This window comes from Mercenaria mercenaria, chromosome 12 (genome assembly GCF_021730395.1).
Source record: "Mercenaria mercenaria strain notata chromosome 12, MADL_Memer_1, whole genome shotgun sequence".
Taxonomy (NCBI): domain Eukaryota; kingdom Metazoa; phylum Mollusca; class Bivalvia; order Venerida; family Veneridae; genus Mercenaria; species Mercenaria mercenaria.
Window position 1 is genome coordinate 21,338,366 of NC_069372.1, and position 26,939 is coordinate 21,365,304.

At 35.5% G+C, this 26,939-nt stretch overlaps 1 protein-coding gene across 1 annotated transcript; it reads left to right on the top strand.

The window, feature by feature from the left end:
* Positions 1-314: 314 nt before the first annotated feature.
* LOC123534041 (trichoplein keratin filament-binding protein-like) lies at positions 315-26,939 on the top strand. The gene is made up of 15 exons (XM_053519390.1): positions 315-444; positions 6,924-7,137; positions 8,767-8,875; positions 11,415-11,516; positions 12,348-12,404; positions 14,148-14,216; positions 14,900-15,073; positions 15,595-15,707; positions 16,312-16,378; positions 16,794-16,904; positions 19,407-19,468; positions 20,054-20,135; positions 21,038-21,223; positions 23,169-23,312; positions 25,417-26,939. Exons 2-15 carry the CDS (start codon positions 6,947-6,949, stop codon positions 25,441-25,443), a joined length of 1,494 nt encoding a protein of 497 aa, XP_053375365.1. The 5' UTR covers positions 315-444; positions 6,924-6,946; the 3' UTR covers positions 25,444-26,939.

The following is a 26,939-nucleotide window of genomic DNA, read 5'->3' on the forward strand; positions in this document are numbered from 1 at the left end:
TTTGGCCTAAATTCTTTCTCATTATGATTTATACTAACAGTATTTGTGGCTTAGCGTGCACAAAAATGTCCAGGTCCCTGAAAAAGGTTTCTCAATATAGACATATAGTTAGATAAAACTGATCATGGGGCTAGGAAATCAGAAAAAGAGTAGCCTTCAATTGGAGGGTTAGATTGTTACAAGAAAGCTAATAACTTCATTCTATAGTACATATACTATTGTTTATGGGAATATAAAAACTGAAAATCTGTTGTTATTTCAGTCTGATTTAGTTGTTTTCAACCTATATGTTCACTACATTTTTATTAAAAAGTAAGTTTTACTGAATCACCGACAAATTTGCGCAAGCGCAATATCTACTTCCTGTTTACATTCGTTACAAAAAACTTTTGATTCTTTTTCTTTTTTTACCGCAATCATCGGTTCATTGATATTCCCGTTAAAGTGAGTTGTTTTTTTATAACATCTTTTCAGTATCATTTCATTCACTTACTTCTGTTTTTGTTTCTTTTCGACAACGGCAAAATTAATTGTAATTTTGGACATGTGGATGCTTGTTTCAAGTAGATCTTCGGATATGGGTTGAAAATATTGTGATCAGGTTGATAAAAACACATGTTTTCATCCAAGGTCAAGCCAAAATGAAAGATAAATAGTGAAGCATGTGCCCCTTTCAAATGATATACCATTAACCGCCTCATTTAGCTCAAATTATACAGCTCAGTCGGTATGACTGAATAGCGAAATCTAGTAGATTTCGCGAAATCTAATCAAATTAGCGAAATCTAGACATAAAATTTAAACTAATGAATATTTTTAAAAATCGTTTAAAGCTTTTATTAAAGATATAAATTTACGTGTGTATGCCAATTTTCAAGAAAAAATATTTATATTTAAGGTGTTTTTGAAGCGAAAAACTTATACGGGTCTAGATTTCGTCCGATTCAATTCTACATGCGCGGAAATCTCAAGTGTCAGGCAAAATCAAGATATAAAATCTAAAGTGATGAATTTTCTTTCTAAATCTTTTTAGGTTTTTATTAAGAATATATTTATAAGTTTGCATGTCAATTTTCAAGAAAAAATATTTATATTTAAGGTGGTTTTGAAACGAAAAACGTATACGGGTGATGATTTCGCCAGAGTTTATATGGGCAGAAATTTCAAGTGACAAGTAAAATCAAGACATAAAATTTAAAGTGATGATTTTTAAAAAAATCCTTTAAAGGTTTTATTCAGAATATATTTCTACGTGTGCATGTTAATTTTCAAGAAAAAATATTTATATAAAGTTTGGTTTTAAAACGAAAACGTATACGGATGTTGATTTCGCCAGATTTTATATGCGAAGAAATCTCAAGTGACAGGCAAAATCAAGACATAAAATCTAAAGTGATAAATACTTTTTAAAATCCTTTTAAGCTTTTATTAAGAATACATTTCTACGTGTGCATGTCAGTTTTCAAGAAAAAATATTTATATTTAGCAAGGTTCTGAAAAGAATATCCTATGCGAGTGTTGATTTCGTCCTATTCTGCGCGAAAAAAAAATCAACTCGAAAAATTAAAAGTTTGTATTATTTATTAAAATCGTGTTGAGCCGTTATTGAGAATATAATTATGTTTGCACGTGTCATATTTATCAATCATCATCTAAACTTTTTAATACCTGAAAGAGATTGTATTCAACAATGACTGGAGAAAGAATGCATATATGAATGACATTAAGAAAATGGGCCATATCCTAAACATTTAACTCCAATTTAATTCTTAGAAAGACGTTTACATATGGAAAATGTGTTAATGAAAAATAAATTGCAAATCTAAATAATTACTGTTTGTCACATAATAAACTAATAATTGTCGGATGATATAAATCGGCACAATTTTGACCGAATGATTACCTGCTGCATTTCGCACCTCTTTACACGTGTGAGAAAACCACCTTTAATTAAATTATCGTTTACCCCCGCTTAACTAATTGGATTAAATTTAATTTGATTAACTAATCAACTGTATGTGCCGACCAGTGTGACGACCGTTGTATCTTCTGTGAGGTAAGATTAGAAATATTTAACTTACAGAAATCAAATTTTTGTAGAAAATTATAATCTCTGTATATCAACGGATTGCAGTTCCGTGAAAATTGTTGGAACGAGCGTAAAACACAATCGCATTATTTAGATACATCTGGGATTATTTTCGTCATGTTGAAATCTTAATTTCAAATCCAAGTGATATTTAAATATTAGTGTACTGATTATACACTCATAGACTTTTAAAATCGGTCACGACTATAACTGCGATATTTTTAATAATATTTAAATTACACGACTGAAATTTCATTCCTTAAAACTTAAAAGAGTTGATTTTGCCTCTCAGTTGAGATTTTAGCGCATATAAATTCTGGCGAAATCAACATCCGTATAAGTTTTTCGTTTATTAATCATACTAAATATAAATATTTTTTCCTGAAAATGGACATGCACACGTAGAAATTTATTCTGAATAAAACCTTTAAAGGATTTTCAAGAAATATCCATCATTTTCAATTTTATGTCTTGATTTTGCCTGCCAATTGAAATTTCTGCGCATATAAACTCTGGCGAAATCATCACCCGTATACGTTTTTCGTTTCAAAACCACCTTATATATAAATATTTTTTCTTGAAAATTGACATGCAAACTTATAAATATATTCTTAATAAAAACCTAAAAAGATTTAGAAAGAAAATTCATCACTTTAGATTTTATATCTTGATTTTGCCCGACACTTGAGATTTCCGCACATGTAGAATCGGGCGAAATCTAGACCAGTATACGTTTTCGCTTCAAAAAATGCTAAATATAAATATTTTTTCTTGAAAATTGACATGCACACGTAAATTTATATTTTTAATAAAAGCTTAAAATGATTTTTAAAAATATTCATTAGTTTAAATTTTATGTCAAGATTTTGCCTGCCAATTGAAATTTCTGTCCATATAAACTCTGGCGAAATCGACATCACCCGTATACGTTTTTCGTTTCAAAACCACCTTAAATATAAATATTTTTTCTTGAAAATTGACATGCAAACTTATAAATATATTCTTAATAAAAACCTAAAAAGATTTAGAAAGAAAATTCATCATTTTAGATTTTATATCTTGATTTTGCCTGACGCTTGAGATTTCCGCGCATGTAGAATCGGGCGAAATCTGGACCCGTATACGTTTTTCGCTTCAAAACCACCCTAAATATAAATATTTTTTCTTGAAAATTGGCATGCAAACGTAGATTTACACTTTTAACAAAAGCTTAAAAGGATTTTTAAAAATATTCATTAGTTTACATTTTATGGTTAGATTTCGCTAATTTGATTAGATTTCGCGAAATCTACTAGATTTCGCTATTCAGTCATACCCCAGCTCAGTGGTCAAGTGTTCACTTTAAGTGCGGGAGGTCTGGGGTTAGATTCCCGGCCGTGTCATACCAAAGACGTGAAAAATGGTACTGGTAGCTCCCTTGCTTGGCATTCGGCATTTATAGGGTAGTACTAGGAGGTAAAATAAGCACAGGTAAGTATCTGTTACTGGATACCTAGTTTGTCGCTCAAGTCTTCAAGAGCTTTGTAGCTTGTGTTATAGGTTGATTGTATGCGATGTTGATTTACCATATCAAATTGAGAAGGATGGTTGATTAGTATCCTTTATCCTTATCTGCATAACATGTGTGTTGATTGCATTTCTGTGTGTGTGTGTGTGTTTTTGGAATAAGGTAAATTGCAGTTTAAAGACAATTTGAATTATGATATGAAATTAGCCACTGCCTATTTGATGGGTAAACCTGATTTAATATCTATCTATCTTCCGTAACTGTTGAACCCCTTGCGGGGACGTAGATGTTTTGCTCGTCAAAATCATAAGAGAAAGAATATAGTGATAAAAATTTAGAGTGGAAGAAACTAAAAAATAACTTTGATGAAATAAAAAGGTTAAAACTTGAGTTAGCAGGATAACTAGGGCGAGACATGTTCAAGGCTGCAAACTGCGGCACTGACCTGCTCTATGGTGGGGAAGTGGGCGACACTGGGGGGTAGTTGGTTCCAATGGTACACAGTTCTCGGAAAATAACTTTGGTGAAATAAAAAGGTTAAAACTTGAGTTAGCAGGATAACTAGGGCGAGACATGTTCAAGGCTGCAAACTGCGGCACTGACCTGCTCTATGGTGGGGAAGTGGGCGACACTGAGAGGTAGTTGGTTCCAATGGTACACAGTTCTCGGAAAATAAGAGAACTTGTAATAGTAACACTAATAGTCAGTGGTTGCAGTAATTAACCTATAATTTAGGGAATGGCCATAGCGAACACATCGGGTCATTGGGGTAAGGAAATCTACGATTGGGATAGCAACCAGATCATGATGGATTTTATAGAAGAGTGATAACCTAGAATCTATACGCCTTAAATCCAGTCGACAAAGGTTTAGGGAGTGTAGCATATCTGTTACACTGGAAGTACGGCTGTAGTCAGTCTTGATCCAATGGGCGGCTCTCCTTTGGACGCTTTCAGTTTGGTCTATCTGGGTTTGGGTGTAGGGCGACCATACCTCGGAGGCATATTCAAGCTGGGGTCGGACTATAGTATGGTAAGCAATGGTCTTAATGGGTTGGGATTTGACCTTAATATTTCTTCTTAAGAACCCTAGGGTTTGGTAAGCCTTTTTGGTTGACCTATTTATGTGATTGTCCCATGATAGGTCATTTGAGATATCCACGCCTAGGTATTGAGCTGAGCTGACCGATTCAAGTTGGACTCCATGTAGGTAATACTGGGTAGGGATAGGATGTTTCCTTCTAGTGGCGTGGATCACTTGACACTTGGAGGGGTTGAACTCCATATCCCACTCCAACTCCCACTTTTCTAGAAGTTTTAGGTCATTTTGGAGAGTGACAGATTGGTCTGCAGATGACAATGTTAGATATATTGCCGTGTCATCTGCAAACAGACAGACTTTGGAACTAATGTTTTGTGGGAGGTCATTTATGTAAGCTAGGAAGAGCAGGGGACCAAGTACAGACCCCTGCTGGACACCTGATGATACTGGGATGGCATCAGAGGTAGTGCCATTTAGTACTACTCATTGGATCCTACTATCTAAAAAGCCTTTGACCCATCTTAGTGTGTTACCTCTGACTCCATATTCATGCATTTTTAGTAGGACTTTCTCATGGCTAACCTTGTCGAACGCCTTACTAAAATCTAGAAGTATAAGATCTACTTGTTTCTTATTGTAGACTGAGGTGACCAGATCATTTACTAACATAACTAACTGAGTAACGCATGACCTTTTTTCCCTAAAACCATGCTGTAGGTCATACAGAATACCATGGTTGGTGAAGTGCTTAACAATTGATGATGAAACAATGTGTTCAAGAACTTTGCATAGGACACATGTTAATGAAATTGGCCTATGATTTACTGGATTTGACCTATCACCTTTTTTAAAAATGGGGGCAACATATGCAGATTTCCACTGGGATGGAAGTGAACCTTCCTCCAGGGATTTCTGGAATATGAACTCAAGGATGGGAGATAGTTCTACAGAGAGTGTTTTAAGTATTATAGGCTTGATTTTGTCAGGACCACTGGCCTTATGGGGGTTCAGGTTGCTGAGAAGTTTCTCAATACCATTTGTACCTATCCTAATATCTGGCATAGTAGGGACTGAATTTCCATCTGGGGTTAGTTTCATTTTACTGAGCGAGTAAAATATGTAAACTCTCAAAGCTCAGCTTTAACTCTGTACAGCACTTGCCCATAAGGCAACTTCAGCAATATTTATACTTGCCCAAACCCAAGTTTTGGTTGCCGAAATGTAACATGCTGATGTGATGAGATATTGCAATGCAGTATAGCAAAGAAGTATAAAATACACAGAATTGCAACAGGAGATAATCTCGCGTAGTTTCGTATAATCGCGTTAACCGGCGTTATCTTATTAAAGCGTTTGCTGACTTGGATCACTCGTGATCAAATCAACAGACGCTTATTAAAGTATTACACTGGCGGCATGTAAAAATAAACAGAATCGGTCCAATTTTCAAATGATCACTGTTGATTTCTCAGACTTCCAATCATAAATTTATTCCTTCCCTATGTAGAAGATACTAACAACATTAAAAAAACACCATTAACATTATAAACAAATGATCTCATAGAAAGTTTTTCACAACACAAATTTTTATCATTCTGCTTTCTGTTTCATACACTGGTAAAACAACATCTCATTCAGTTCCCACGTGATGTTGGCGAATTCGCTTTATATGCCTTCAACTTGCGGGAAGTGGGGAGGGGCTTTTCAACTGATTGGAAATACAGAATTTTTTTTTAGGACCTGTGTAACATAATAATGTCATGATATCATTCGATACGCTCAATTTGATTCCAGCCTCGAGGCATAGGGGCAGTTTTGTTCCATTTCCTTTAAAAAAAAATGTATATATAAAATACATCTATCATTTTATCAATTAAATGGAAGCCAGCCTCAAAGGGTTTATGTCTAATAGATATAATAAAGATTATTGATCCATCGAATGATGCTTGCTCTTCATTGCAAAGCAGTATCTGTGACAGTAGTGACATCACGAACAACAACAACAAAATCGTAACATCAACAACAGAATTTCGTTTTAAGTAGAAAATGTTTTCATTTCCAACAGTGTATAGGCTTTACTTTGATATATTCACATATATTATTCATAGACCAAATTCCTAGAGTCTGCAATTTGAAGAAAAAAGGAAATCGTACAAATAAAGGAGTTGCTGGGTATTGGGCAAATGTCATATATTTGTTTGTGAAGTACAAACGTATTATATGCATATAATGAATTGCCTGATTAATGGTTGGTATATATACAGTACATTTATTGACCTTTTGCAGTCAAGCTTACCTTTGTGGAAAACATGGCACTTCCTACCATGCCCCACTACTGGACTACCAGAAAAAATTTGTATGAACAGAATATTGTACGCCGTAGGAACCAGGACACAGACTTCAGAGAGAAATGGTCAAATACAGCAAATTATTTCCTGAAAAATGATGTAGAAATGACCAAACAGAGGGCGTGGGAGTCAGAAGATAGTATGCAAGACAGGTATGGTTACAGATATTCTCTTATTGGTTAACGCTTACACTGCTAAATTTCTATAATGAACTTGTCCATCTTTCAATATGAACAGTACCATTAACTGTTAGAAGGGATGCCTACCAAAAAGATACTGACTGAATGGCGAACAATGCAGATCATGATCAGACTGCATGGATGTGCAGGCTGGTCATGATCTACACTGGTCACAAAGGCAGAAGCAATTGTGTCCAGTATGATAAGGGTAAAACAAACAAATTCAAGAATTTTATACATCTTACATTATACAGATAAGCTTTTAGTGTCAGTTAGGTATCACTCCCATCATTTTGATTCTAATTGAATGTTAGCTATAAACCAAATCGTAATACTCCATGTCTTTTGCTTCAGTCGTCAAATTGCATTTATAAACAAATTCAATGTCTTAATTTGTATTCTTGTATACAATGTTGTCTGCCGAACATGTTTTATTATTCCGTCTGCTTAAAATATTTGTTTTAGTGTTGTATTTTTGAAGCAGCATAACATCTTAATAAGTGTGCTAGAGAAAGACAGCGATAGTCGGACGTAGATATAGTTTATGTCTAAAATGTTTAGAGGATACAAGAGTCACATGCATTAGCCACAGATGTCCATGTTTTAAAAAAACATTGTTTGGCTTACACTATATTGTTAGATCACTGAAGTCTGGTGTCAATTTGGTTAATCAGTCAGTCATCATAATCTTTCAGTTTTATATTTCACACCATTTGAAGAATATCAAACATGTGTCCTATTCCTAAATTACATCAAAATTTACTCTTAATGTAAATGTATACATGTATTTTCACTCAGAGAATTGTTTATGCCTGATCAAAATTTCCTCTTAATGTATATATTTGAATTTAAACCCTATTTAAGTCAGCTTGGACATGCTATGACTTCTGTTGTGTGGAAGTGAATTTGAAGTCCCATCTGTCAAATTTCAATGAATTTACATCTTGAGGTGTTGAATTAAAAAAATGTTAACCTACACAGGGCCTCCACTGGGCCTCAGAAAGTTGTAGCCACTTTTTGAGAGAAATTGCCAAAGTGAAGCTGACATGCTGAAATTTGGTCAGATTTTAATAAAATTCTTGCAGCCACTTTCAAAAATCTGTAGCCAATTCTTTGAACTTGTAGCATTAGGCTACATTGGTGAATGGCAGAGGAGGCCCTGCCTACATAAAATCATGATCATGAGCTGCAATTTAAGATGAATAAAATATTTTAGAAAATGCTTTTCAAGTCACTTAGTTCTCTTGGAATATTAAATGTATATGTCGTTGAAATATTTGCTTGTATATGAGCTACAGTAACACATTTAGTGAAAAAACATATACATCTAGTACCATTATTAAGTTGATTTTCAGTTGTGCTATGGAATTCCAGTTACTGAGTTTCAGCTGTATTGTTAATAAAGAATTATTATAATAGATAAATTGTGTTACTGTAAAAAATGTTTTATTAGTAAAGCAACAACACATACATCTAAATAAAATGGTGTTAAGTTGGTCTATGCTAGAGATCAGCTGATTAGTGAATACTGAGTAAAGACGATAAACGAATAGCGTACTGTAACTAAATGTGACTTATTGCATATCAAATCTGTTGTTTTAGTATACATGCATACAGAAAAGGAAAGAAAGAAGAAGAAAAGAAAAAGAATCTTCAAAGACGAAGAATGAAACTGGCACAAATGCTCAAAGAGGAAAGGGATCAGTATGAGGTATAACAAAGATTTTATTTGAAGTCTGTCTGTACTTAAACTTGGATATTGTTGCTGTCCAAGTCTGTAGTGTTCTAATATCAAGAATGCCTTATTTGATTTTACAGTCGACATTTTATTAAGAGACCGCCCAAGGGACTGCTAAAAAGTGGTCTTTTAAGGGAATGGTCTCTTAATGAATTTCAGTCAGGTGACGAGAAAAGCTATTTTTAACTATTATTGTACTTTGCGTTTAGCCTGTGTGGATGTCATGATGGCAAAAAACTTCATGTATGATTTCAAAATCTGTTTTAAAATCGTGAACAAAGTTAATTGCATTCGGTCAGGTGCAAAAGGTACTCGCCAAGTATACTACACAGGTGAAGAAATGCCCGGCGGGAATTTGGTACCTGGTTGCTTAATAGATACTTTTGTCGAATATTTTACCTGTCAGGACTACATTAATGTGGTCGCTAGTCGTTTAATAAAAAAGTCGTTTAATGGAATGAACTTTTGTACTGAAAACATTTGGGAGGGATTTTGACCAGTCGTTTAATGAAAAAATGCTTAATAGAGGTGGTCGCAAGTACGATGTCGACTGTATATCCATATCGTAAAACATTGATATATAAGTTATCAAGAGAGAGAGAGAAATATCCACAGACTTGTAGAATGTACACACTTGTATAGGACTCCTAGGCTTGTTTAGATTACACTTAGTAAATTGGTTTTTGTGTGGAAAAGAATGATTTTTATTAATGGATGCAAGTAGAAATTGCAGTGATTTTTTTTGCTATTTTTCACAGCCGAATACAGGCTGTTTCCCCTAGCCAAAAATTGCTATTTTTCCCCTGAAAACTGTTATATTTTCCCTTAAAGAAGGTCAGTCTTTCTTCTTGGAAATTAAAGAAATGTTCCATAATATCCATAGTAAATAATTTTTCAGAAGTTGGCGCTTGTATATTTTTCAACCCCTGTTACCCCTGTCTTGCTCCAAATTTTTATTTGCACAGCTGTTATGGACTGATAAAATGTCTTGCATCATGTTCCTAAGGCATTAGGTCTTGCAAATCATGAAAATCAAATGATTTGGATTTTCCCCTTTTTGGGGTTTATTGCGCTGGATTTTCCCCTTCAGAAAGCCACAGGTTGTTTTAAAAAGCAAGAAAAAAAACTGGGTAGCCAGACAGTAGGGTTGCTGAATGTCAGTAACTTGGCGTTCTCCTGAAATAATGCTACAAAGAGTTCCTGGTGTTTGTAGAAAGATACTGAAACCTGATAATTAAATGCTAGACTGGACTTTTTATTTGCTAGTTAGTTTTGTTTGTTTGTTTGTTTTGGGTTTAATGCCATTTTTCAACAGTATTTCAGTTATGTAACGGTGGGCAGTTAGCCTAACCAGTGTTCCTGGATACTGTACCAGTACAAACCTGTTCTCTACAAGTAACTGCCAACTTTCCCACACGAATTAGAGGTGGAGGATGAATTATTTCAGACACAATATCTTTTATCAAATTGTCACGGAGAACATACGGCCCGTCTGAGGATCGAACTCACGACCCTGCGATCCGTAGATTGGCTCTGTCACTATTCAGCTATGCTGATGGGTTTGGCTAGTCAGTTATAATACCTGTGTGAATAAAAGACTGTGGACAGGGTTGATAAATAATTTTTACATGATTGATGAGTCTAGCACTTTAATTATCACTAGCAGTCTTGAGTATGATAAATACAATCTCTATTTGAAATGCATAAATTCTTTTTAAATCTTTTTCAGCATTAAATAGGAAAAAATACCAGCTGTTCATTCATTAAATTAAAAAAAAGCTTATGAAAATGAAAACTTCAGATTTCTAGTAGACTTGAATGAAAATTGCCAGTCTTTGGGTTCAAAACCTCCCCTTGGGTTTAGAGTTCTTTCTTGTGAGGAAATTAGGTGGGCTCAATTGAGTATTCCGATTTTGCCTGGTACACTGATATCTCCTGATTTCCACTTGGTTGTACATGCATCAATTTGGTATACATACGGGACATGCCAAATAGCCCAGTCGAAACATCCTGGCACATTTATGTGTACCTATCATGTGATCCGGTTAACCTGGTGTTGAATGAATCAAGTCCACCTACTGTCCAGCTGGCTTTTGGAAGGCCATTTATTCTATCCAGGTACCTGGCTTTGGATAAAAATCTAGAAAGTAGGCATGTAACCTGAAAGTGTGTTAGTGTAAAAAAAGTCATTTTAGAAACAAGAATCTTACCAAAATTTCAGCCAGTAATATTTAAGCACAACAAATGTAATGATAGAAAAACACAATCTATATAATATAACATATTTCATATGCAAGAAAACAAAGTAATGTATCATCATCTAATATTGTTACAATGAAAGTAGTTGTATCAAAGTTCTCTGGTCAAATATCAAAATATTTCACAAACTTGACCCGTGCTATCTACTGCTCAGGAAGTTACTGCATGTGGCTAATATTTCCTTCTTCATGGCAGTAAATGAGACCCAGATTTTTATATTTTCCATGTGTAATGTCGTGTATTTTATATTCAGGCTGAACTGAAAGGATATTCCAGGGACAACTATTCAAGACTTGGCGAGATGAAGGAGCGGGCAGAAACACTCAGAAGTGCACGAGAGGAGAAACGGAAAAATGTAAGATATATCTGTAGGGACAAAACAAAATTGAGCTGAGCCATGAGAAAACCAACATAGTGGCTTTGTGACCAGCATGGATCCAGACCAGCCTGCGCATCCGCCAGTCTGGTCAGGATCCATACTGTTTGCTAACAGTTTCTCTAATTTAAATAGGCTTTGAAAGTGAACGGCATGGATCCTGACCAGACTGCGCAGATGCACAGGCTGGTCTGGATCTATGCTGGTCTCAAAGCCACTATGTTGGTTTTCTCACGGCATGGCTCAATTGTTGAGTAATTAGAAGACTCAGAATGCTCAAAATTCAGAAAAAAATGGAAAGGGAATGGTGGGCACTTTCTTTTCGCTTTTGAGGCCCCATAAGGGTGCTGTCTTTAAATGCTTATGAATGAGGCTATTTTAAATTTTGATAAACTCACTTTTCAAAGGTGGCAGGTTCAGGCATTTACATGTAATTTATTTTAAACTTCAGACTGAGGTATAAAAATGTTTGGAGTTGATTGGGGGAAAAATAAAGAGTTTAATCTGAAATAGATAATAGTTAAATTGGTTGAAACATTCAGATACAGTTAACCTTTAGCCTGCTTTAGCCTTTGCGACCAGTGCAGACCAAGATTAGCATGCACATCCCTGTGGGCTGATCATGGTCTGCACTGTTTGCTATTCAGTCAGTTAATTTTCAGTGAACACCCCTTCAAATAATAAATGGTACTGCCTAGATTGAATCAAAAGACCAGTCCATTTTAGAAATTTGGCAAGGTAAAGGTTAAACTATGATGAAGGAGTACAGTTTGCAGTTTTATATATGTCTACATTCTCTTGTATTTGCAGATTGCACAGGAAAAACTGTATGAACACTGGAGACAGAATAATCCAGACATAAGGAAGGTGAGTTTGATATTGCTTAGTCAACATTTATTACCTTCAGTAGTGAAAGGACTTTGTATCATGGAGAGTTGGGTGAACTGAGTGCAGAACTGTTTAGTCGTTGTATGAGCCGTGCCATGAGAAAACCAACATAATGGCTTTGCGACCAGCATGGATTCAGACCAGCCTGCGCATCTGCGCAGGCTGGTCAGGATCCATGCTGTTTGCTTACGGTTTCTCTAGTTGCAATGGGCTTTGAAAGCAAACAGCATGAATCCTGGCCAGACAGCGTGGATGGGCAGGCTGGTCTGGATCCATGCTGGTCGCAAAGCCACTATGTTGTTTTTCTCATGGCGCGGCTCATATATTTCCTGGGGATTGTCTCATTTCCTTGATTTGAAAGAGTTGCTGAACAATTTTGTCTATTCAGCAGTTTCTCTCATTGAGTAAACAATTAGTGCATTAATTTGCACCTCTATGTGCTAGACTGGGTTTAGAGGAGTCAGCACTATCTTCCATTTTCATTTGAAAGGATTGTTCTTGCGGGCATTTTCACAGGAGACAACATGTCTTATGATTTCCATATCTTTTTGTTTTACAGAAAATACTCTAAGAATATCCTGCTGTCCCTATGTGTGGGGTAGAGGAAATATACCCCACCACCCTGTAAACTTGCCTGACTTATTTTTTCATCCATTTAGAAATCATATACCAGTACATGTGAGAGTGTAAGAGGCATCATTCTTTAATTAGTCAAAGTTGCTAGAAGTATCAGTGTCTACCCAGCTGCTTGAACATTTCTTGTCCAATGTTTGCCAAACTTGGTTGGAATGTTTAAGGGTATAATATCTCGCCGAAGGATGAAAACTAGGGGAATCATTCCAGAGGCCATGGAGTAATGACCTTTTATATACATGTACTCGAAATTACGAAAATGGTCACAAAATTAGGTCAGGGTATTTTATGGGCATAATATCTCTGTCAGGTTTGATAACCAGCTGGTTCATCCCAGTATCTCTGGAGTTAGGGTTGTTATTCTGGTGGTATTGATATTTGTGTAAAAATGCTATAAATGGAATATAATGTTTATGAGTCATCCTTAAAACTGGTTCTGTACTGGACCTTTGGAACATAATGTTGCTTCAGTTACTGTATGATGCTATCAGTGTGTTATTTAAGTGGCTTATTACTGATTTTATAAAATGAATGAATAAATAAATGAATGAATGAGTGAGTGAGTGAGTGAGTGAGTGAGTGAGTGAGTGAGTGAGAGTGAATGAGTAAGTGAGTGAGAATATTTCATCTTGCGTTTGAACAGAATCTAGGCCCCCCAAGTCTGTTATTTAGACTTTAAAATGCTAAGTACTTGTATTCTTTCTCCTCTGTTGTCATTGGTAAATTAGCATAGCTCATGATGGTAACTTCAGGAACTGTCCCTCCACAGCTACAGACAGCTTAAGTAGCAAAGTTTCAGCATTCTATATAGAAAAGTTCTGGCAAACTAAAAGATTTGTTCCTAATTTTAAGTTTAAATTTCTAATTTTAAACATGGATGAATACAGATTCTGGCAGAAATACATGGACAGCTGAAATATTGTTGAAAAGTTACTGATGTGGTATATATTGCTTGAAAGATATATTTTCATTTTGTATTTTAAGGGCTTCTTATGTAAAAGGCATTCCAGATAAATAGAACTTGTTTAGCTGGGAAGTCAAAACATTCAGCAGTACCATTAGTGCTTATTCTCTCTTTTAATTTTATAGATAGAGTCAGAGCAGCTGAAAGATTATGTAGTGGGAAACTGGCCAGCTCAAAAACAAGAAAAGGAAGAAGTAAGTAATCTACAAAAATCAGATTGTCTCTTGCACTATTGAAGTGTATACATTTAGTTCTGTTTATTGTGGCAGGACTCCTTAATTGAGACACAGATTGACATCATGTCGGAAGTACAACTTTCTTGCTGTTTATACAGTCTCGTATATTTACAGAAACAAATTTAGTTGGAAAACTGTAGAACCTAAAAACTGTAGAACCTACAGAGTTAACAGAAAATATATACGATCAAACTTCGCTTGCTCAAACTCAGATAATTCAAACACCACTCGTACCTCATTGTCAAGTCCTGGAAAAATCGCTTTATGTATATTGTTCGATGGCTTGAACTGCTGATAACTCGGACAAAAGTTGCAAGTCCCGTCAAGTTCAAGCATGAGAAGTTGAACTGTTACTGCTATTTCTGCTTTTCACACAGTGTAAAGGATAACATGTTTCTACGAAAGAAGTTCTTGTGGCATAAGACTGATATACACAATAATGTAAATTGGCCAAGGGAATGACTTAAGATCGTTTTTTCTTTCTAAGTACTAAAGTAATCAATCTTGATTGCATTACTGTTTATGAAAGAGTTTTGAAATATCTGTCAAAAGCTGTTGCTAGAACTACTTTACACATTTTTCATGTAAGGCCTTCTTTTAGCTGTTGATTTTATATACCGGTACCTGGCTTTATTTTGCAGAGATTAGAATCGGCGAGGAAAGAAAAGGAAGAATATGAACAACAGATGGAAGAAGAAAGGTTGGCAGGTATTGCAAGAGACAGGCAAAAGATGGAAGAAAAAATAGAGGAAGAAAGAAAACTGAAAGAAAAGTTAAAAGAACAGATGTTAGAAATCAGAGCTAGAGATACTGAGGTATATAGACTTATTTGTAGATTTATGTTTTTTAGAAATGTAATGAACATTAAACAACAGTGTAAGAATAAGACATAATGTCTTAACAATATAAAACGTTACATATAAATATTGAGCCAGGTCATGAAATTTGATGTGTGACATCACAGTCTGTTTTTGGAAGTGCTTAGTTTATCAGTGGCAATAAGCATATACTGTGCTATATCAAACCTGCTGCATAATACTATTAATACACATAAACTTGTTTGTTAACTTCATGTTTACGTAAAATATAAAGCACATTGTTCAAATTTTCAGATATGAAATTTAGGTCGAAAAATGTAGTTGTGGTAGCAGATACAGGGTTTGATTCAGATAACCAGAAAGTGCTCAGCTAAAATAACGTTAACATGGTTCTCTGCTAAAAAATTAAAGGTAGTTGAGCATTACATTCAAATATGATACTGACAAAAGTCAAGAAGAAAAGTTGTATGGTTTGTGAATAAAATTCAGTGTTTGAGAAATATTTTGTTATATTTCAGGCCGAGATGTTAAAAAAAGAAGAAGAAGAGTTAGAGAAACAACAGTGGGAGCTAGAAAACTTGGAGGAGGAGAGAAAACAAATGGAAGAAAGAAGAAAAAAACAAGATTTTGGGTAAATTTGTCTCTGAAATTACATTTTACCTGGAAAAGGATAGTTAATCTTGTCTTTTCAATTAAAAATGCCTGTGTTGCTATGATATGATAAATAATGTTGGTGTCACGCATTTATACTTTCTTTTATCTGTTCTACTATCTTCTGCAATGTCTTTGCTTTTACCATGTTTTGCTATGTCTTTGCTTTTACCATGTTCTACTATGTTTTGCTATGTCTTTGCTTTTACCATGTTCTGTTATGTCTTTGCTTTTTCCATGTTCTACTGTGTTCTACTATGTCCTTGCTTTTACCATGTTCTACTATGTTTTGCTATGTCTTTGCTTTTACCATGTTCTACTATGTTTTGCTATGTCTTTGCTTTTACCATGCTCTGCTGTGTTCTGCTATGTCTTTGCTTTTACCATGTTCTACTATGTCCTTGCTTTTACCATGTTCTACTATGTTTTGCTATGTCTTTGCTTTTACCATGTTCTACTGTGTTCTGCTATGTCTTCGCTTTTGCCATGTTCAGCTATTTCTATGCCTTTAGCAGCATGTGAACTACACATGCAATATTTTAAATCAAATAGTAAATATATCAGCTGTTCTTTTTTTTTTTCAGGAGGGTATTGTTACGCCAACATATTGCACAAATGAGACGTCATTCAAAACAAGTACAAGAAGAACTGGTCAGTTTAATTTTCTACAACAATTAATAATTTTTTGAAAAACTGAGTTTTGGCAGCCATCTTTGTTATCAAAATAAGATTTGAGTGAATAAAAGTTGTTTTACAAAAAGCCAAGGATTGTTATAATGGTTAATATAAAAATGCTGTCACTAAATTGACACTTACCATGATTGTTCTTTCAGTGTGTGATGTTCCCGAGTTAATGTACCACATAAACTCTGCTCTGGTGCTTAATGTTCAAAAATGTCTCAAACAGGGGATTTATTTCTCAGGGATCCACTACTAATGTTAATATATACTACTGTATTTAGAATAAAAATCAGTTTCTAGATATTTGCTTTACAGGTCTTCATGATAGGTCTTTGCAAATTATGTACAAGAATTAAAATTTGTTAATGAATGTTTTGCTACTCAGGAGTTAGACAGAAAGATTTTAGAAGCCCTGGCTGAGAAAGAAGCAGAATTACAAGAAGTGCAGACAGCAAGGAAAGAAAAGGCAAAGGCTGATGCTTCTTGGATGAAAAAGGTGAGTTCTCAACAGAAATTTATGTATATTTTTTTTTCTTTTGTTTTCTCTTTAAGTATCACCATGCATTATCTGAAGTATCTCAAGTCAGTTTTTAGCTTGACTATCTATTCTACTCACCCTGGCGTTGGCGTCACACCTTGGTTAAAGTTTTGCATGCAAGTTCGTATAGCTATCATTTATAGCTTTGAAAGTTAAATTTTCTTTTTCTAGGTCAATTATCAACCTCACTGGGTCAAGTCCCATAACTCTGACATGTATTTTGGCCAAACTATGCCCCCTCCTCGGACTTAAAAATTCCTGGTTAAAGTTTTGCCTGCAAGATACTATCTCCAAACCTAATGCAGATATTGAATTGAAACTTCACATGTGTCTTAAGGGTTATAAAACTAGGTGATAGCATCGAGTCCCATAACATTTTGGCCAAATTATGGCCCCCACTTTTGAACTTAGAAAATCCTGGTTAAAATTTTGCATGCAAATACATACAGCTATTACTTACAAGCATATTGCTTTGAAACTTTTTTTTCAACGTTTTATCTTGGATTTTCACCCATACCTCCCTCAAAAAGACGTTCTTTTTACTCTTTCGATCTCTTTTATTTTTTTGTTTCTTGATAATGTTTTGTAGTATTCATAGTATCACTTCTTCCCTGTTGACAGCTTGCACCTCGCCTTACATTGGCAACAAGTAACAAATGGCCTTAAAGTGAGACAAGTCCCATCCATACTCTTCTTTACTGTGTTATTGTGTGTACTGGTAGATACCGGTACACCGGCATGTCTATCTCAAAATACTGAAAATACTTATTGTCCTGGAAATTCCAAGAATAATTTTAAAAAATTAGGAGTGATATTGTAAATTGAAAACAACAATGAGTTGATACACATGCTTTTGATAGCTCAGTGTAAAATGTCTGCAGACTTTCTTGTATGAGTGAAATATGATGTAAACAGCACTAAAACAGTGTTTGCTTGGCTCATAAACCAGTCAGTGAACAGTATTGTACCTTTTTAGCTCACCTGAGCACAAAGTGCTCAAAGGTGAGCTTTTGTGATTGCCCTGTGTCCGTCGTCATCCATCAGTCCGTCGTCAACAATTTGACTGTTAACACTCTAGAGGTCACATTTTTGGCCCAATCTTAATGAAACTTGGTCAGAATGTTACCCTCAATAAAATCTTGGACGAGTTCGATATTGGGTCATCTGGGGTCAAAAACTAGGTCACCAGGTCAAATCAAAGGAAAAGCTTGTTAACAATCTAGAGGTCACAATTTTGGCCCAATCTTAATGAAACTTGGTCAGAATGTTACCCTTAATAAAATCTTGGACAAGTTTGATATTGGGTCATCTGGGGTCTAAAACTAGGTCACCAGGTCAAATCAAAGGAAAAGCTTGTTAACACACTAGAGGTCACAATTTTGGTCCAATCTTAATGAAACTTGGTCAGAGTGTTATCCTCAATAAAGTCTTGGATGAATTCGATTTTGGGTCATCTGGGTCAAAAACTAGGTCAGCAGGTCAAATCAAAAGAAAAGCTTGTTAACACTGTAGAGGCGGCATTTATGACTGTATCTTCATGAAACTTGGTCAGAATGTTAATCTTGATGATCGTAAGGTCCAGTTTGAATCTGGGTCATGTCGCGTCAAAAACTAGGTCACCCGGTCAAATAAAAGGAAAAGCTAGTTTACACTGTAGAGGCCACATTTTTGACCATATCTTAATGAAGCTTTAGTCAAAATGTTAATCTTGATGATCTATAGGTCAAGTTCAAATCTGAGTCAGGTTGGGTCAAAAACTAGGTCACCAGGTCAAATCAAAGGAAAAGCTTGTTAACACTCTAGAGGCCACATTTATGACTGTATCTTCATGAAACTTTATCAGAATGTTAAACTTGATGATCTTTAGGTCAGGTTCAAATCTAGGTCATGTCGGGTCAAAAACAAGGTCACCGGGTCAAATCAAAGGAAAAGCTAGTTAACACTTTAGAGGCCACATGTATGACCATATCTTAATGAAACTTGGTCCGAATGTTAATCTTGATGATCTTTAGGTCAGGTTTAAATCTAGGTCAGGTGGGGTCAAAAACTAGGTCACTAGGTCAAATCAAAGGAAAAGCTTGTTTACACTCTAGAAGCCACATTTTTGACTGTATCTTCATGAAACTTAGTCAGAATGTTAAACTTGATGATCTTTAGGTCAAGTTCGAATCTGGGTCATGTCTGGTCAAAAACTAGGTCACGGGGTGAAATCAAAGGAATAGCTAGTTAACACTTTAGAGGCCACATTTATGACCATATCCTATCAGAATGTTAATCGTGATGATCTTTAGGTCAATAGGTCAGGTGAGCGATACAGGGCCTTCATGGCCCTCTTGTTTGCGATTATTTAACAAGTGCCACAAAGATTTATAGTGATATCCAATCTTAGGTATTTTTTTGTATATATTTCATAGTTTTACTTTCAGAATATCATTAGTTGTAACCTATTCAATTATTCAGGTAATAGAGGATCAGATTCGTGTGGAGAAAGCACGAGAGGCTGAGTTAGATCTTCTCTACCAGTAAGTTACATTCAATATTGTGTCTTATACATCTTCATTTTGTGATTGAAATAACACTTTTATGTAAACATACCATATATTCCATAATAAACACCCTCCTATCAAATGCAGTCCCCATAATTTAAGTAGTAAGTGATTTAGATGACTGTGGATTCTTGTTTGTGAAGTACAAGTTGAATGTTTTGCAGAATATTTATAGGTTATTTGGGAAATATGCACAAGTTCTGCAGCGAAAGTATTGAGCAACTTCAGGAGCACAATATCCTTTCACTAAAGGACGGGTGTATATTTCCCCGATTCAAAGATAATAATCTTTTTTATTACATACTTATCTACATGTATATATGTAATGTAAACATCATAAATTTGTTCAATAGCCAGAATAAGATTGACAATACTGAAATAAATAAAAGAATTAATGCAACAACACACATTAAATTATGTCACGCACCCGATATGGAATTCAGGCATCAGTGTATGGAAAATATTGACGTTCCCAGTTCCATTGTAACTTAACTGGGAATAGAAACGAGTATGTAATAAATACAGGTACATGATAAATAAACACATAGTTGTTCCTTATAGAGATGAAGCAGCACGTATGTGGCAGAAGAGAGAAGCAGAGTGGGAGAAAGAGCGACGGGCAAGAGAAAGGTTGATGAAAGAGGTAAGCTTGTATTTGGTGTGTATCACAGATCAGAAACAGTTTCACTTCCCTATATATAGACAATAGTTTTATATCCTGTCACTTTCAGAGATTTACTGTAGGTAGGACATTGTGAGTTCTAGAAAAACATCAAAGTAAAAAGCTCTGGTTGATTTCTGGTACTTTTTCCAGTCTAGCTGTAATATTATCATTTTTTTTAAGGAACAAGAAGACCCATAACATAACCTCAAATGTGTTTAAAAGTGGACTTTCTTTTAGTTTCAATATAATCTAATTTTACATTGTCATTTGATAGAGACTGATATTCTTTGACAACTTTAACCCTAAGGGAAGTTTGAAAATTTCTGTCAGATGGTTGCACAACCAATATAGGCAAAGGGAGGTAATGAAAATTTAACCTTCAGCCTGCTGGGGGCAAGTGATTCTTCCTTTGTGACTAGTGCATACCAAGATCAGGCTTATCATGGTCTGCACTGTTCACTATTCAGTCAGTAAATTTTCAGTGTACACCACTTTGAATAATAATTGGTACTGCCCAAATTGAAAGATGGACCAGTCCATTTTAGAAATGTAGCAGGTTAAAGTTTAAAGACTTCCATTTATAGTGAATTTTGGTTAGATACTATAATTAATGAAATCTTTGACAAATGGAATAGTTCTAATATTTGTTTCATTTCTTTAGGAAAATATGCTTATCAGTGTTTACATATGCTAGAATAACTCTTTCTTGGACAGGATAAGTAAATCAAATTTTAAAAACACCTCCATTAAGAATCCAACATGTATTAGACAGTGAACACAAATAAATGTAAGTGATCAGTTGTTAAAGTTTAGAGCAAATGCATCATTTGGTCAAAATCTGACTAAGCACCATTAAGTTAACATGAGAAAAAACATTTCAGGTTCTGGAATCAAGAACAGAACAGATAGAGGAGAGAATGGAGGCAGTGAGGTTCCGTCACGAGGAATCAATTAAACAGCGGGAACAGTTGTTGAGGGAACTAGAGATAGCCAATCAGCTGACACGTAGGGATCAGGAGAAAATTGAGGCAGACAGAGAACAGCTCAAACATGATCTCAAACAACAGGTCAGTCAGGTGTTTCTTTTTTTCTGTTGTGCCTGTTCAAAAGTATTACCGCAATGTTCAAATGCTCAGATTGATGAAATTCCTTGCTCTAATCTTGTTGCACTGAATAAGTTGGAAATATGAGCGTGGATGCTCAGGCTGGTCTGGATCCATGCTGTTCGCTAATGGTTTCTCTAATTGCAGTAGGCATTGAAAGCGAACAGCGGATGCGCAGGCTGGTCTGGATTTATGCTGGTCGCAAACCCACTATGTTGGTTTTCTCATGGCGCAGCTCATATATGAATTGAAAGACACAAGGAAATGAGGGAAACTTAAGCAGAAAAGTAGTAGGATTAGAAATATTCCTTTTTTACTGAAGCTGGTTTAATATATGAAATTGCCTAATGCTGGCAGAGCAACAAGAAATTGCAACAGTTTACTACTAACATCCCTTGCCTGGGGAAATTTTTAACAAAACACATTGCCAGAAAATGCCAAGTCCTTTACAGCAAAAGGGAACAAATCATAAAAATGACTATTTCAACAATCATACACACACCCATATATATATGTGATTTTTGTGGCCCCCCATGAGTGGTGAGGTCATATAGATTTGGTCTTGTCTGTGCGTACGTCTGAAGTTCCTGACACGCCTACCTCAAAAAGTATTTGATATGAATTGATGACACCTTGCACGAGTCTTTATCATGATATGAACTTGCGCACCTCCTATTTTTCATCTGGCTCTACCCCCTATTTCCAGAGTTATGGCCCCTGAAATAGTAAAGAATGCATATTTTCACCTTGTGACATGCCTACCTCAAAAAGTATTTAATATAGATTCATGAAACCTTGCATGAGTCTTAATCATGATATGAAATTGCGCACCTCCTATTTTTCATTTGGGTCTGCCCCCAATTCCCAGAGTTATGGCCCCTGAAATAGTCAAAAATACACATTTTCACCTTGTGACTCGCCTAACTCAAAAAGTATTTAATATAAATTGATTAAACCTGGCATGAGTCTTTATCATGACATGAAATTGTGCACCTCCTATTTTTCATCTGGATCTGGCCCCTATTTCCAGAGTTATGGCCCCAGAAATAGTCAAAAATGCACATTTTCACCTTGTGACTCGCCTAACTCAAAAAGTATTTCATATAAATTGATTAAACCTTGCATGAGTCTTTATCATGATATGAACTTGTGCACCTCCTACTTTTTGACTGCCTCTGCCCCCTATTTCTAGAGTTATTGCCCCTGAAATTGTCAAAAATGCACATTTTCGCCTTGTGATGCACCTAGCTCAAAAAGTATATGATATAAAGGATGAAAACTTGCACGAGTCTTTATCATGATATGAACTTTCGCACCTATTATTTTTTGGCTGGTGCCACCCCCTATTTTTAAAGTAATGGCCCTTGAATTAGTCAAAAATGCACGTTTTCACCTAATAATGTGCCTAGCTCAAAAAGTATTTGATGTAAATTCATGAAACCTTGCTTGAGTCTTTATCATGATGTGACCTTGCACACTTGGCATTCTTCTTGGGAATCTTAGCGCTTATTACAGAGTTATGGCCCTTGAAAAAGCCAAAATAGTGGATTTTTTGTTTGTGATGCACATAGCTCAAAATGTATAATTATGGCCTAGAATAATGAATCATTTTATATAAAATGTTTGTTGAGGCTATACCCCCTTAAGACTGTAAACATTTGAATTACTGCCCTTTATTTGTGACAGATGTACCAGTGGGGGCACACCCTGTGTCCTACAGACACATTCTAGTTGCAGTCTGGTTTTATAAGCTTACATTGTACTTCAAGTAGCAATGTAATGCTGGGAACCAGGAAATAGCACTTTGGATCTTTCTCTGTCTTTAATGCTGACAAGTTAACCTTAGCAGAAATTGGTGTCTAGAATTTTCATCCCATATAATGATGTAATCTTGATAAAATATCTTCAGTTGACAGCACGGAAAGTGGAGGAGGAAGACATGAAGTTGCGGTTACAGTTGGAAGAAGATGAGGAGGAGAAAGCTGACAAAGAATATGAGGAATTTTTACGCCAAGAAACAGAAAGATTAAAATTACGTGGTTTTACTCCCCGAGTGAGTATCCCTACTTCAAAAGAATAAATCTTTTTCTGTTTGCATATCTTGCTTTAACTTGAATGATTGACTGAGTAAGAGTATTTCAGAAGCTGCTTTTGTTAATATATGTCAGGTTTAGACATATATACACACTCAAAATTTTAAGCTTCTTTAAGATTTATTTCTACAGGTTTGCAGTTTGACTCAGTTTTAGACAGATTTGATTTACCCTGAATAAGGTTGTGTTAAAAAATATTTGAGTTGTATCAAACAAAAATTATGTATATGCTACTCATGCCTGGAAACTTTCGTTTGAGAACATCAGTCCAAATAGATCTGGGATTAAAAAGCCTTCAAAAGAAAAAAGCATCCTTAGTTTATATTTCTTTGCAAAATAGTTCCTTTATTATGCCCCCCTTCAAAGAAGTGCGATTATATTGCTTTGCATGTCAGTCAGTATGTCGGTTGGTCGGTCCGTAGAGCGAATGGTTTCTGCCCAATAACTTGAGAACCACTTGACCCAGAACCTTCAAACCTTGTAGCATGATTCGGCTTATGAAGCAGATGACCCCTATTATGTTTGGGGTCAGTAGGACAAAGGACAAGGTCACCTTGAACCTTGAAAACAATAACATAAAACCATTTGACCTTGAACCTTCAAACATGACTGAGCATATGAAAAAGACGATGCCTGTTGTTTCGAGGGTCAGTAGGTCAAGGTTACAGTTACATGAACATAGAAAACAGTTTCCCCTCAATAACTTGAGAACCACTTTACCCAGAACCTTCTAACTTGATAGTGTGATCAGGATTATGAAGTAGATGACCACTATTGTTTTTAGGGTGAAAGGGACCTGAACATTGAAAACTACTTCTGCCTGGTCACTTTGAGAATCACTTAACCAAGAACCTTCAATCTTGATAGCAAGATAAGGCTTAATGAAGTATTGTTTTTGGGGTCAGTAGGTTAAACGTCAAGGTCACAGAGGCCTGGACCTTGAAAACAGTTTTCATTCAATAACTTGAGAACCACCTGACCCAGTATCTTCAGACTTGATATCATGATTGGGCTTCTGAAGTTTAATGACCCCTATTTGGGAGTTTTAGGTCAAAGGTCAAGGTCATAGTGATCATGGGACAAGCCATCTTTGGGGGCATACATGTTTTACAAACAGCTCTTGTTTCCTAAATGTTTTAAAATGGAGAGTGCTTGTTAAATGTGCTTCTCAAACATTTCCTTTATGTTGAATTGGGCCTCCACCGTCAGATGGTCATGGTTGCTGACATTAAATCACTGGCCCCTCACAGGTGTTGGTTCGAGCCCCACTTGAGGCGTAGAAATCTTCCTGTGAGTTACCATCCAGGTGGCTTACAGAAGATTGGTGGTTCTACCCAGGAGCCGGCCTGTTATGAAATAATGACTGGAGGGACACCTGTATTCTTTATCCACCACAAAAAGCTGAAGTCACCATATGACCTATAATTGTGTCTATGTGCGACATTAAACCCAACAAAACAAAACAAAAAGGAATAACAAATTCATGTTGAAGTGTGGCTATCTCGAGGTAAACAGCTTAGTGCCTTGGAATTTGAGATGCTAAGGGTTTTTTTGTTGTTTTTTTTTTTTTTCATATAAACATTAAGCTCTTCATTTCTTTACTAGTCAGATTCTGAGAACATTTATGAAATTATGGTGTCGATTTTACATTCACTCTTCATTTTTGAAAGTGAAATTAAATGTTAATGAGTTGGAATGAACTGTGTATGTGCAGCAGTCAAAAACTGTGTATCAGATATAGATAACTGCGGATCCTTTACTCCACAGCCGAGTGGTTAAGGTAGCAGGCGTCAAATCACTTACCCCTCAGCGATGAGGGTTCGAGTCTCACTCTGGGTGTTGAATTCTTCATGTGAGGAAGCCATCCAGCTGGCTTATGGAAGGTCAGTGGTTCTACCCAGGTGCCCACTCATGATGAAATAATGTACGAAGGGGCACCTGGTGTCTTTCTCCACCATCAAAGCTGGAAAGTCGCCATATGACCTATTATTGTGTCGGTGCGATGTTAAACCCAACAAAATAAATAAATAAACCCACAAGTATTATTTTTTTCTTCTTTTTTAGCACCACGGGAAGCAAGCATGGATGTGACGAAACAGGATTTATTCAGATTCTTTTAGATACAAAATGGACTGGCTGACCTTCTGATGACCTCCTTTCTACAGGTGTTAGATATTTAAGCAGCACAGTACAGTATGCTAGATGCTGTTGTACCTGTGACCTGTCACATTGCCATTGACGTAAAGGTGTTTTCAGTGACAGGTTGATCTGCTTTATCCTGGACCGGCAAAGTGGAATGAGCAACATACATAAGTTTGATCCTAGCATAACCATTTGTCTCAAACATTAGCACCGAAAAAATAATGAAAGTGTAAAGTTTTGAGCTAATATTACTGTGTACCGGCATATTGACTTGTTTTCCAATTTTACAAAGGTCATTTACCGGTCAGATGATCTTGTACTAGTTGGGAATCTTTTCAGAAGAGACTGTACGAATATTAAGCAGGAAAAGCTATAGAGCTGAGACTCTAAGGTGGTCCTGTGAATAAAAAATATAAATATAATATTTATTTTCCTGGGTGTCAAGACTGATCTTTTCTATGATATGTTTGAAGAAATCAGTGATTTCTGTTCGACATGCACAGTTACCACAAATTCAAATCATCTCAACTTTGAATGAATTGTCATATGTATACACTGGATTTTAGCAATCAGTTGCTTACATTGGTCAGCCTTAGCTGACATTTATATGGCACCATGATATTAATTTTTCTATATATTTAGTAGAACATCGACTCCTGTAAAATCAGCATTTTTGTGCAAGTATATATTATGCTATATTACATACATATAGGCTTGCCAGTCAATTGTCAAAACCACTGCATGAAGTCCGAGGGCAATAGTTCTGACTATTGACAGGTTAGCCATTAAATGTCATCAGAAATTAATTTTCACAGTTTCATCTTTAAATTTTTGACTTAATAACCCGGTAAAAGTATGTTGAATATAAACTGGTCATACAGCACAAACTGGTGACTGGCTGTTTGTTAAAGGAGTCGTGTAATAATCACATACGATTTACTTGAAAACAAGTATTCGCAAAAGTGTTATTACTGCTATAAGTAGACCTCAAGTTGGACATATATATATTATACCAGATTTATATAGCGCCCTTTTTCATGATAAAACTCGTTCAAAGGTGCTTTAAGTAGTGCTATTGCAAAATATTCCGCCACATTAGCTTATCAGTTTTGATTACGGTATAGCAAACTTTAAGCCTCATAAAATTCTAATTTTACAAGAAATTCTGTCATCTTGATGGAAACATAGGGTAATTGTAATTGACACAATGAGTAATACATGGTGTAGAGCCAATTGCCATTTTAATTGTTGCTAGGAGAATATATATGTTGTAGATATTAATATTTTTTGCACAGTTAATGTTGATGTATTCATTTTTCCATGTTGAATCTTCAGTTTCTAGATATGTGATATGCACAGCTGAAGATTTATGCCAGCAAAGTTTATTTATTTTAATTTTATTTCATTATTTTTATTGAAAAATTTGAAAATATATTATGTGAAAC

Excerpts from the sequence above, each read along its gene's own strand:
- LOC123534041 (XM_053519390.1), top strand. The coding sequence starts at position 6,947 with ATGGCACTTCCTACCATGCCCCACTACTGGACTACCAGAAAAAATTTG. Across the intron at positions 7,138-8,766 it reads GAAGATAGTATGCAAGACAG|TATACATGCATACAGAAAAG; the intron begins GTATGGTTACAG and ends CTGTTGTTTTAG. Across the intron at positions 11,517-12,347 it reads GAGAGGAGAAACGGAAAAAT|ATTGCACAGGAAAAACTGTA; the intron begins GTAAGATATATC and ends TTGTATTTGCAG.